A 12,571-nucleotide genomic window follows, 5' to 3' on the forward strand; every position below is an offset into this window, starting at 1 on the left:
TTGACTGCATGGCGAAAAGGTATGCTTATCTTCCTCTGCACTCACCCACCCCACCAACCCCTCGCCCCCGCATCCTCGCACCTGTGCTGGGGAGCCAGGGGCTCAGAGATGTGTCGGTAACAATCAAAGCGCTGATGCATGCCATGTGACTAAGTGACTGTAACCCTCCAGGCAGTCTGGGACTCTGCCTGTTAGCGTGTGGCAACACCAAGATAGGTCATTACCCATTCTGTTCCAATTGAATTTTAACCAGCGTATTTGTTCCAGTGCAAATTCTGACATTTCAATATGCCAACAGAGAAATCAGCTCATTTGAATGTGGCTCGCTTGTTTATTGTTTCCTGAATAAAAAAAACGAGGAGGAGGAGAAATAACAGCATGAAACTTCTGTAACAGGGTGACTGACTCAGGTAAATCAGCATTAACCAAATTAAATTTTAACTATCGCACATATTCTAATTTAACATTCAGAATGGCAAAACTCCTTAGGACAATAAGCCACACACTTAATTATAAATGATTTTACATTTTGTCTGCACTTACAAGCTTTATAAAGCAACAGTAGTTTTGACAATTTGGATCCTTTTTTTAGGCGAAAGCACAAAACAAAACTTCTCTTTGCAGTCTTGCAAGCAAAGATTTGATGTTTCACTCAGTTTTACCTTGCAGTTGATTGAATTTCAACTGGCAACACAACACATCTAAAATGCCCTTGCTTTTAAGACACTCAGGTGTTTCTTTACACTACTGTGCTCTCTAGACAGGTCAATGTATTGTTCAGCTGATACAGGAGTGTACAAACAAATGCTTGGGATATTTTAAAAAGGTGTCAACACATAGATTGTCTAGCAAAGCAGCTCTAACATCATTCTTAAAAATACCCTCTGCTCTCTGTGCATCAATACTTACAGTATCAATCAGTCCTGTAAGGTTACGTATGTATGGGTGTATGCACATAGGTGTATACATAATGATACTATTGGCTGATCAGTCTATAATGGCCTCAGATACCCAATATCAGTCGGTCTCACAGTAAGTGGAGTCTGTGTCTGAACCTTGTTGAGTCTTTAAGTTTAAGTTTAATGTTTTCTCTGTGCCTATCAACCATCCAAGGACATGCGTGTTTTATCTTAACTGCAGATGCTAAGGGTGGTGGTGTGGATTTGACACAGGTAAAGTGCTTCAAGTGCATTTAATAAAGCACTATTTAAATGTAAACCACTTTGCATGATCAGTAACACTGTTAAATGGCATAGATACATTTCAATCCATTTCTTCTAAAACAACAGGAGCACCTGCGAATAACAGTTTAATGGAATATCATTCTGTGCTTTAATACAGATGTGGCAGGAAACTGCTTAATATATTAATAAACTGCTTAACTGCTTAATGTATCGATAGACAATAACAAATGAAGTTGGTTCACATATTTGATAAACATGACAACTAACCTCCAGCCTCCCACTTGCACATTCCACCACTGCTGCTTCGTATATATGGTCATTCTGCATTGCACGGCTTAGCTTTCATTTATAAATCTGAACCTACACTTAGATGAGTAACACACAAACACTTTGTACTCATGACACCAACTAAAGACAAATCCTGGTGCCGATACATATAAAAACAACTAAATAATATTGCAAAATCTTCTACAAAATAAGAGATGTTGGGAGAAGTTTGCAGATCCTAAACGTTTCTTTATCTAACACGTAAATACACACACACTGGACTCACATGTGTGTTCAAACTGCTGGTCAGCTTCTACGAAATAACCAACCAATGGCTTTCAAGTAAAAGGTATATAAAAAAATGTCTCTGAACTACAGTGGAGTACAAGTATGAAATAATGTGAAAAAATAGCATTCGACTTTTAAATAAGGTCAGTGTACCTAAGAGTAAGACAGCAAACACTGTAAATTAGGAGGTGCAAAAATGTATAATTCTCACTCATGTTTTATTTGGGTGTGTCACATTTTATGGTCAGAAGGTCAGCACCTGATGACATCATTCATTCTAGTCTTAATCTTCTAATGTCCGACTTTGTGATTGTTTTGCTAATAATTGTATTCATTTATTTTCACTGTACTGTTCGTTTTTCTTCTATACAAGAGGAAGCAGGGGCAGAGAAAGGTTCTGAGGTAGTTTCACTGACAACAAAAATCCGCTTGTGTTTTCAGCAGTATAAACATGCACTACTTTCTTGACACAAGGAGTGAGTCTGTAATCAAACACAATTTTTGCAATTAAAAATTATGTCATGTGATTTCTAACTTAGACAGGTGGCTCAGATTAGTTTTCCTTCACTTGTGCCGATCTTCTCTGGCTTCACTGACAGTGTGAGAATTCTAGACTTCAATGCAGAGAACAAAATGAGGAGTACGAAGGTCCAAGATGTTCAAAGCCATATCAGAATAACACTTTGACGGTTACTTTAATGTAACACCTCTTCTATCTGAAAACTTTAAAGGCTTTTTAAGCTAATACACACACACACACACACACACACAAAGAGAAGAATCTAATATAGTTCATATGAAATTCATTAATTATCTTCACTATAATTCAGGCACTTCAAATGTAAGATTTGTAAGATGAAGACAAACATGGAGCAAAGAGGCAATGGCTGCTTTAAGCACACGCAGACAAACAGCTGATTAAAAGGTGAGAATAGTGTGTGTGTGTGTGTGTGTGTGTAGGAAGCAGGAGAAACCCGTTACATATTTTGTCCTGACTCACCATGAGTTGCACTTCAGGTGGTGTCTTCAGGTATCAGTCCACTCACTGTCAACCAGGATGGAGTCTGTAGGCCACACAAACACCCATCACACATTTAAACATAACCTTACAACAACTTCTTAGGACAAATGTGGTCATTACAACTTTTAGTAACGCTGTTAAGTATATAACGTGTAACAACTTATTATTCCTCTGTAGACATCTGTCGTATCTATGCAGATGAATGGCTTCTAGATATGTTTAATATAGTTAGTTTCCGTTTACTCTCATAACAAGTTTGACTAATTTAGTTTTTGCACAAACAGAAGTTAAATGTTGCAAATGATCTGACCTGTAATAATCCCTGGGAGCGATCTAACCAGGTGTCACTTAGGTAATAACGTAGCAGGTCCACGCAGGTAAAGGCTGACTGTCCCTTCACCAGTCAGGTGCTGAGCTCCCGTGATGTGGAAGCAGAGGAACAGAAGGATGCAACATGATACCAGCGAGCTCAAATCCTCTGCCTGCCCCTCGTAATCCTTCAGCACAATGATCCCTGCAGGATGTTTTCTCTTCTCCTCCTCCTCCTCTTCCTCTTCTTCTTCTCCAGCTCCAGACTCCTCTGCGGAGGTGTTGCCACCTCTGTATGTAGGGCCGGCCAGATGCACCTGCGACAGGACACCAGGTAAGAGGAGATGAAGCACCACCCGTAGCCACTGAAGTCATTCTTTCATTCCTCTTCTCTCCTCAGCATCGACAACTCTGCCTGTTCCTCAGAGTGTCTCTGCCAAGAGTAGTCGGGCACAGCAGTCCTGTTTTGCCGCTCTTTGCCAAACACACAAACACACACGCATGCACAGAGGAGAGTGTTGTAGGGTTTCTTTTTTTTTCTTCCTTTTTTTTTTCCAGCAGCCGAGCTAACCCTGAGCCGGGGCCTGGTCTGCCTTTGAGATGCTCTCTAGCCCACAAACACAAGACGGCTTTCATTATCTTGCCCGTCGCAGCGCAAGGCCTAGCTTCTAAAAGCTACTGATTTCTTTCTTCCCTTAGCCCCCTGCACAAAGGGAGGGCATTTTGTAAATTACTTGCTCGTTTCAGACCAACAAAAGGTACTTTCATTGAACCCTCCTCCCCCCTCCTCCCCCCCACTGCTCTCCCTCTATCCTCCCGCCATTTGATTTTGCTCAAATTTGATTACAAGGCTTGAAAAAGGAGACGAAGAAAAGAGAAGAGGAAATAAGAAAGCCCCACAGATGGCGTGTTCATTCAGTGCTGTGAATGGCTTTATATGGGCTGCCTTTATACATGTGGCAATCCAAAGACGCTTCAGCCGCTCCGCTAAAAAAAGAACTTGACAAAATTATTGGTTTGGTGGCTTTCTTACACGACTGACATGGGGGAACTCTTAGAAAGAAGAGTCTGCCTTCTCTTTCTCTTCCTTTCTTTCGCTCTTCTTGTCTCTGTGCGCTCTCTGGGTTGTACACCTTGATCAAAACAAACTAAATGATGTCTGATTGTGGAAGTGTTTACTTATACAGACACACACACGCGCATATGTGTGTGTGTGTGTGCATGCTGTCATATTAATAACCACATGCCCTGGGCCTGCATTCCAAGACAACAAGGTTTGCATATTCAGCAGAAAAAAACTAATGAGACACACTCACTATTTAAATCATCAACTAACACACACACACACTCTCGCACAGAACTCAAATTATTCATCTGCTGTTATTTAACATTATACTTGAAAACACTGCACATTAACACAAAGCAGAGACTGTTCTGTTCTCCCTCACAGGCTATAATCCTGTTTCCACAATGGACCCCTCACTCTGCACTTGTTTTCCTCCAGCGGATAATCATAGCTCTCTAGACACACAAACACACAAACACACAGACACACACACAGCTCTGTAGCTGTTGGATTTTTTTCCCTAACACAAACATACACCTATGCAGCAGAGTGAACTATGACTTGTTTTCCCATTACCAGTCCACCCAGATGAAGACACAGTCTGGGACCTTACATGGCCACTCCGGTCAGAAAGTCTAATGGAGAGAAGCCACTTAATTCTCAGATCCACTGACCAGACATCAATTTCCAGGTCGCAGGCTGCATCATTCCATCAGTGTGATAAAGTAGCAGCCATTACTGAGGTCAGAAAGCCAAAAGTGGCATCTTTTATGGGCATTATTTTAGTCTTTGTCCGTTGTTGTGTTGTACAGCAGAACCTTTTGTTTTTCCTTGTGTCTGATACAAAAGACCGGCTTCACACTGAGCTACTCCACAGCTACTGAACCACTCCATCTCTCAGGAACATACGACTGGAATAAGCCAACAGGTGAATGAACTGTTCTTATCATGGCTACAGCTGACTAGCATCAGGAATCAACCATCTTTTACAAAAAAGTCTCTAACTATGCTAAAAACTCAACAAATCTGTGCTTGATGTGCTTTTTTTCTCATGTTAGCACTTAAGCAGTGTGACGTTATGATTTGCTACAGTCGTACAGCTTATTAACAGTAATTCAAGACCAATATGAAAGTAACTGTAGCCAAACCCCACGGAGTTAATGTCTCCATGCTATATAAAACATTTTTTGAATCCAAATCTAGCTAAATAAATCATATAAAAGAGGCTGCCAGACATTTTGTTCACTTCACCTGCCACGTGTCACACACAAAACGTTATACAAGATGCTTTATGCTATAGGTTAAAGATCCTACAGTAATAGAGAGAAACCCCCAATAATCAGACAACCCTCTATGAACAAGTACTTGGCGACAGTGGGAAGAAAAAACTCCCTTTTAACAGGAAGAAACTTCCAGCAGAACCAGGGTCAGGGAGGGGCAGCCGTCTGCCTTGATGGGTTGGAGGCAAGAGCATGGAGAAAGGATAGACTGTGCAAGAGAGACTTGGATCAGACCAAGTTTTACAAATTATTACTGAATACAACTTCTCAGATGGTTCACGTGTTTTGAGCCTATATGTACGGATAGTTATCCAATTTTTTTTCCAGCCAGGTGTACATACAAATAGATGCTCACCTACATCTAACAGCTACACGTATAGCTGTAAGTTATCAGCTATATTCACACCAGGAAGGAAACAGAAAACAATCAAAACACCCCTTAGAAGCAAAGGAGGTAGTAGAAAAGGAGATAATTTTCTTCCAGTAGAGAAAATGGTTTCAGTCCAGTAAAAACCCCACTGGCTGCACACACCAAGCTCAGCCCACTGAGCTTTGGCGAGCAGAGATATAAAGCTGTGAAACGCTGACAGGACAGAATAGCAGCTCTCACAGCTTCCATATCTACCACTTTAGAGATATTAGTAGTAGCAGCCAACATCACCAGCTGACCGACTACATTTTCCCCTCAACCTGCCTGATCACCGCAGTGGACCCCCTCCCCAACTCTACACACACACACACACATGCACACACTTTTTTTTTAATGAGGGCAATTTGATTTTGTTATTACTGATGAAGACAGAGATTCCCTTAGTGGGCAGAGAACCTTCATAATCAGCAGTTAGGTCTCCATCCACAAACCTGAAGTAATTATTGTCTCAAGATAAAAATGGAAGGCAGCGCTGATTTTTTTTTTTTTCTAAGGAAAAAAATAAACTAGATATAGAAATGACCTTAATATTATTTCTCTCTCTGGGCATTTCCAATAAAAATATTGCATCGGAAGGTTTGATAAAAGGATTATGTGGCCAGCTTTATGTGGCTGGAGTCAAATCTGGATATGGAAGGAGAGCTTTTTGATTGAATAATTCTTGTTTCCTTTCTGCCAAGCTAGCAGTCCTCTTTGGGGAAAGTAAAAATCAGCATTATGCCAGATTTATACATGTGCTCTGACTCTCTGTAGAAGTAAGTGTGCCAATATTGTATGTCTGACTACCTGCCTACTGTATGTGTTTGAATGTTTCCATGTGTGCTCGGGGATGTAGAGAGATGATGACTGTGTGGTCGACAACATTTCAAGCACAATTTCTAGCATTAATGGTCAAAAATGTGGAAATAAAAGACACTTTAAAAAAAAAGTATATCTATTTCATTTAGTACCATTCAATGACTTTAGAAAACAGTTTTCTACAGTCACTGGTACTGTCTAAGTCCCAGTTTGATTATTCTGTAGAACAATAGCCATGTGTTGTGCATATGAGAAAAGAACTGCACTAAAGTAACTCCTTACTAAGAACCTGCACTGGCACTGGTATAAAATTCAGATTATGTAATAAATCTCACTAACATTATTTTTACTATGTCTCTGATATTTAATCTAATTATAGGATTTTACACAATGTTTAAAGACTATTTGGCCTTGTACAGAAAATGTGTAAACTTGATGAATTTGGTAGATAAAAGTGACCACTTTACAACCAGCCTTGATTCAAATAACTACTCTGGTGTAAAAGAAAGAAAGAAAGAAAGAAAGAAAGAAAGAAAGAAAGAATTTCCTGTTAAAAAAAGTTTTGTTTTCTGTCTGCAGAGTAACTGGCAACTATTAGAACAAAATTGTATGTTTTTGAAATATTCTGCTTGATTTGCTGTCTATAACCATACACAAACGTATTTTCTGTGAGCATTCAAAATTCTTCCACTGTAATATTTTCAAATTAAATGCATGATAAAATAAAATAACTTTCCAAAAAAAAGCTTATATTTGGGTCAGTCAGGGTTACCGAGTTGGCGTACTTGAGGCATGACAACTGAGCAAGAAGAAAATTCAATTTATGAATGAATCTTGATTTAATTCTGATTTAAACTGTTCAAATAACAGTGTATTATTCATCTGCTGTTATCGGGGCATCATCAGCAGTCACAACGGGCTGCCGTTAAGGCGTTTGACCCCAGAATTTCGTTATCATAACAGGGCTGTGACCTCCTGACCTGCAGTCATTACTGCTGTCTCCTCCAATCAGCCCTCCAAAGCTCTGAAGATGCCCTCTGGGAACAAACAGGCTGCTGGAATAGAGGTGACATTAGATTTATGCATGTGTGTTAGTACTGCTTGAGCACAGGCACACTGCTGTAAGTGTGTGTGTGTTGTGTGCTTCATTACTTATAAGGACCAGGGTGTTCTCACAATCATAGAAAAAAATGATTAAAAAACACCCAAAGATGGGTTTTTTCATGTTGTACACTTCTTGCAGAGCTTAGTTTAGTATTTCTGTTGACTGTTAAGATTAAGATTAAAACAGGGTTGGTAACAGATTTGAATGTGGGGCAGTTCCTGGTAAAGGCTTGCTTGATGTTAGGTAAATGCAAGAGGGTTTAGAAAAGTTTAGAAGAGTACTGTGCAAAGGTTTTGAGATACCCCTCATTTCTTTATATGTCAGGAAAACAGAAAATAGTTGCAACACTTTACTCAAATCTACAAAGATAAATGAAAGCACAGTATGTATTAGCACTGTATTTGATGCTTACCGATATGTACTGATACTTTCATGCTTAAAAATAAAGTTATTGTCAATCAGATGCTCCGCAGATGGCAGTGCAGGGTTGATCAAAACCTGACGGTACGTTTGTGCATTCATAGTTCCATCAGTTATGACAGCATCTTCAAGACCACTAGCAGAAATTAGCCCAAAACCACGACAGAGCCTCCACCGTGTTTTATAGATGGCTGTAGACACTCACAGCTGTACCTCCTTCCTGGTATGTATAGCATGGTAGATAATATTAACAATTAGAACTCAGAATTTCAAAATTGGATTTCACTGCTACATAAGAACTATTGCCAATGATTTTCAGTCCAGTTTTTGTGTAATTTAGTATACCCCGGTCATGTTTCCCTTCTTCCACCCTTCCGCTGAGATAATTTCTGATGAATCATCAGCAAACAGAAGCTGGATCAACTGAAGGGCCAGCTACACTGCTCAGGCCCTTTGTCGGGTCTCTACAGGATTTTTTCCTAATTCTTAAGAACATGACCTTCACATACTGTTTGCCTGACACATTTGTATTTGTCTTTCACTTGTCCAGTTTGCTCAGAAGTTTCAGGAACACACTGCACACCATGCTGAGATATAGCAAGTTGTGGGCTAAGATCCAAGGACTGCACTGAAAACGAGTGAAAAAGCAGCCACTGTTCAAAGAGGGATGGCTCAAGTTGCACAGTACCGTAAACTATAATTCGAGGGAATCAAATATATTTTACTGTGCTTCCTGTGTTTCTTTTAAGAAACATGTTCATTGCACTGAGTTGATGATCAATGGAGTGAACAGGACAGATCGGAAAAAACAAATATTCAGAAAATATCCTGAATACAGCACAAGGTACAACAGGGGTGGACAGTATGTTTTGTTTTGTTTTTCCAGAAGAACATGCTGATTGTTATTGATGGGCCACACATCAAACAAATAACCTGAAACAAGACACACACATAGATGAATTATGTTAACCTCGATGAATTTGGTAGATACAACTGACTGCTTTACAAACAGCCTGGATCCAAAAACTTTCTGTTAAAAAAGGTTGACTTTTCATGTTACCATAAAAATGACTATGTCTTGCTAACTGTCTGATATGCATACCTCAAACTGTATGAAATATAGGAGACTGTTATATTCATCAGAATACAGTATTTACTATCTAACCAAATGTCTGCATCAATGAATATTAATAATAGTTAATATTCTGAGACAGCAAGCCCACATGGACCTTTGCATGTCTATTTAAAGGAGTGAAACTAAAGTGGGACAGTGTTTCTCAGGTTTGATTTGATGCTATTCTAAGAAAAAACCCTTTCAAGCACTGCTGTTGTGTCGGAAATAAAAGATGTAACATCGCGTCAGGTGAGGCGAAGCTTTTGTTCAGTACAGAAACAGGATTTTCTTAGAAATCTATCAGACTCACATTCAAACACAAGGTAATTCATCTCAGGAGGCACACCGTGAGTTCATCAGCTGGGACCAACATGTCACCAGTTAACTCCAGGCTGGCGTTCTGTCAGTATACAATCTGTGAGACACTGTTTGAACGAGGGAGGGCTTCATTTATCATCAACACAGTAGCTGAATAAACATTTGTGAACGTGTTGGTGACTCACACTGTGTTTAATCTAGTACATAAAAAATGTCTTTCCCCTGAAAGCTCATCTAGTTTGATTTCATTCTAAACTCCTCGTACAAAAAAAGTATATGCGATGGGTACTTCCATGGAGTGACTACTTCTGAATTAAGCTTGGCACAAAAGCAAAAAGTCACAATGTCTTTCTGGGGCATCCTGACTGGAAAAACAAAGGAAGAAAAGCAGCTTTTTACACAAAAGATGAACATTCTCAACTTGCTTGATGCAAAAAGACCCATTTCACCTTCATAGAGAACTTAAAGATGAGAGAATTTAAAACAGTGAGGAAGGAGCAGCAACACAGAACGATGACATCATCAAGTCATTTGACTGGCCTAGAGAGCCTGTTGCATCTATTTTCCAGGCAGAGTCAACGCCACGCTCACCACCACAAACTTAACTCACAGTTGTAATTATTACTGAATTGCTCAACTGTGCGTAGGCCATTAAAGCAACTGCCTTCTTTCTTTTTCACTGTGTAAAATGTTGCATGATTTTTGTAGCTGAAAGGCTCTCTAAGGTGTTCCTCCTTGCACTCAGATATATTTCAGCTTTTTTTTTATCTCCAGCAACAAACCTTCAAAAATACTGCTTTTCATATCTCAGAATTATGTGGCAATGTTTTCACATGAAAGACAATCCACTAGTCATATTCTTTTTGTTTGTTTGTTTTTTAAACAAATTCCTCTAATACATTCCTCTGAGCCCCTTTCTATAGTGACGATAGAATCTATTTTTAGTGGTTCAAAGATCACAGCAGCACTTCATTTCAAAGTAATTTGCTTGTATGAAGACAAACTGCAGAACTTTACACATCAAGCATCAGGTTAAATCGAGGAAACACGTGGCTTTTTTAAAAAAGAAATCAAAATTGTGTCAAAAAGTGTCCCATGTATGACCACATGATGTCAAAAAGCCAAAAGAAGAAGCACCACGCCTACTTACTGAAATGGTGTCGTTCTAATGAAGTCACTCCAGAAAATGATTGGACAGGAAAATAATCTGCTGACAGGAGGTCATAACCTGACTTTAACTAGCACCGGCTCAGCACAAATTGAACCAGCAGAACTACATGCAACTGTGCGATTTAGAGGAAAGCATCTGATCATTTGCACAAACTTCTAATCAGCTAATGACAGAACTTTATCACCGGCTGTATGTTTCCGTAAGGAATAAACACACGGCTTTCCTATCAAAGCATGCAGGTCACCTTGTACACTGCAGCCTACTAAGTGCACAATGCAAATGCCAAGTCCAACTGCAACTCACAAAACACAATCAAATGCAGCACTGCAGGGATACAAAACTTAATATCATCCCTCTTCATCTCCTTCAGACAGCCTCACTGTCTACCTCCAGAGTGCCAAAAAACCCACTCTTTGTCCCTAAAGTATCTTATTGTCATCCTAATCATTCCTCACAATCACAAACAATCTCACAACTTTTTTCCCCCCATTCAGCCCTATCTACTTATGCAGTTCCCAGAAGGCATTGCCTTTTAGACCCTTCCTCTCTGGCAGCTAAGATGTCGGGAAAACAAATAACAGCGGAAAACAAAACAAAACAAAGTCTCCTGAAATACCTTGTGGATGCCCAGAGGAAGGCGCTGGACAGACAGATGAGCAGATAGGTTTCCTCTGTCCTCTTCTCTCAGGCTGCCTCTTCTCTCGGCGTGCTGTGGAGAGTGACTGCTCACAGCCCGCCTGGCATATCTAATTAGAGCCAGGCTGTTGCCACTATCGGGCAGAGGATCTACCTCTCCAATCTCTCCTGACTCAATCTTCCCCATCTCTGATTTTCTTTTATATTTATGCTGGAATATTTAATTGTAGACAAAAGGTTACTCTGGGCTCTATTCATCGCACACAGGCAGAATAATCTCCTTTAAAAGGCTTGACATTTCAGGCTTTTCAAAAGGGGCTGAAAAAATTATATCCCCGCTTTTGTTAATCAATGAAGTAGAACTCCCCCGAACAAAAGAATTAAATTGCTTGGTTGGGTTAATAAAACACACAGAAATAGCTGCTTCCTGTGGGCTTTTGTGCCTTCCACTGGCTCCCCCCATATGCAACCAGCACTGTAATTCCATATGATTTGGGGGGCAAAACTCTCATTTCTCCACACAGTTGGCTTTTTAAATCCTATTGAATGAGCAGTCTGTGAGGCTGGCTGATTGGGACCTCTTGCCTGAGCCTGGCTGCCTGGCTGCCTGGCTAGCAGAAAAGGCTCTCTCCATTTAAATATGACTTCCACTAAGGAAAGACAGCTAGTCCACTACAATTTACAATTTCTATACTGCCCCTGCTTTAGAAAAAACATTGTAATTATGCAAATGATAGGGGCAATAATTAGGCCCTTCACTGTCCCATTGTGTTGCCTGCCGTCATGTTTCAGCCCAATGGTGGGAGAAACGCAGCAGGGCATGTTCGGTTTAAAATTGCTCCTTGCAGACTCTCTGCAGATGTTCACAGTATCTTCTGTGCTACAACTAGCCGTCACCCAAAGCCAGGGTGCCTCTATATACCACAGCATAGCATACAGCTGTAGCCTTTATCCTCCACTGTAGTCTACACAAAATGAGACTATTAGTTTTGTGTTATGTCTGCTCATGCTGTTAGTCTAGCTGTATTGTAACTGTCATAATAAGTTTTATCTGAGCAATGGCATCATTTTTGTAATTTATCCTCTGTACACCACCACTGTCAGTTTTAAATAGTCTTTAAGGTATGATAAAAACTCAGATTTCAGCTTTCATTTAAAGGGTTT

General features: G+C 40.0%; 1 protein-coding gene across 4 annotated transcripts in view; it reads right to left on the reverse strand.

Moving 5' to 3' along the window:
- The window catches only part of LOC309692457 (uncharacterized protein), a 185,512-nt gene that overhangs the window by 169,861 nt on the left and 3,080 nt on the right, over positions 1–12,571 (reverse strand). For 3 of the 4 annotated variants that reach the window (XR_014272314.1, XM_082510993.1, XM_082510983.1), the window contains exons 2-3: positions 3,071–3,386; positions 2,740–2,803 (exon numbers count right to left, since the gene is read on the reverse strand). Coding sequence is in view for 3 of the 4 variants with exons in the window: in XM_082510993.1 (XP_082367119.1) it covers positions 3,105–3,386 (282 nt within the window). In the remaining variant the exon portion in view is untranslated. Of the gene's footprint in view, positions 1–2,320; positions 2,354–2,739; positions 2,804–3,070; positions 3,387–12,571 lie in introns of those variants that run through there. The other variant, XM_082510982.1, reaches the window with a different exon arrangement.

The sequence above is a fragment of the Aulonocara stuartgranti genome, assembly GCF_965226115.1.
Source record: "Aulonocara stuartgranti genome assembly, chromosome: 17".
Lineage (NCBI taxonomy): Eukaryota > Metazoa > Chordata > Actinopteri > Cichliformes > Cichlidae > Aulonocara > Aulonocara stuartgranti.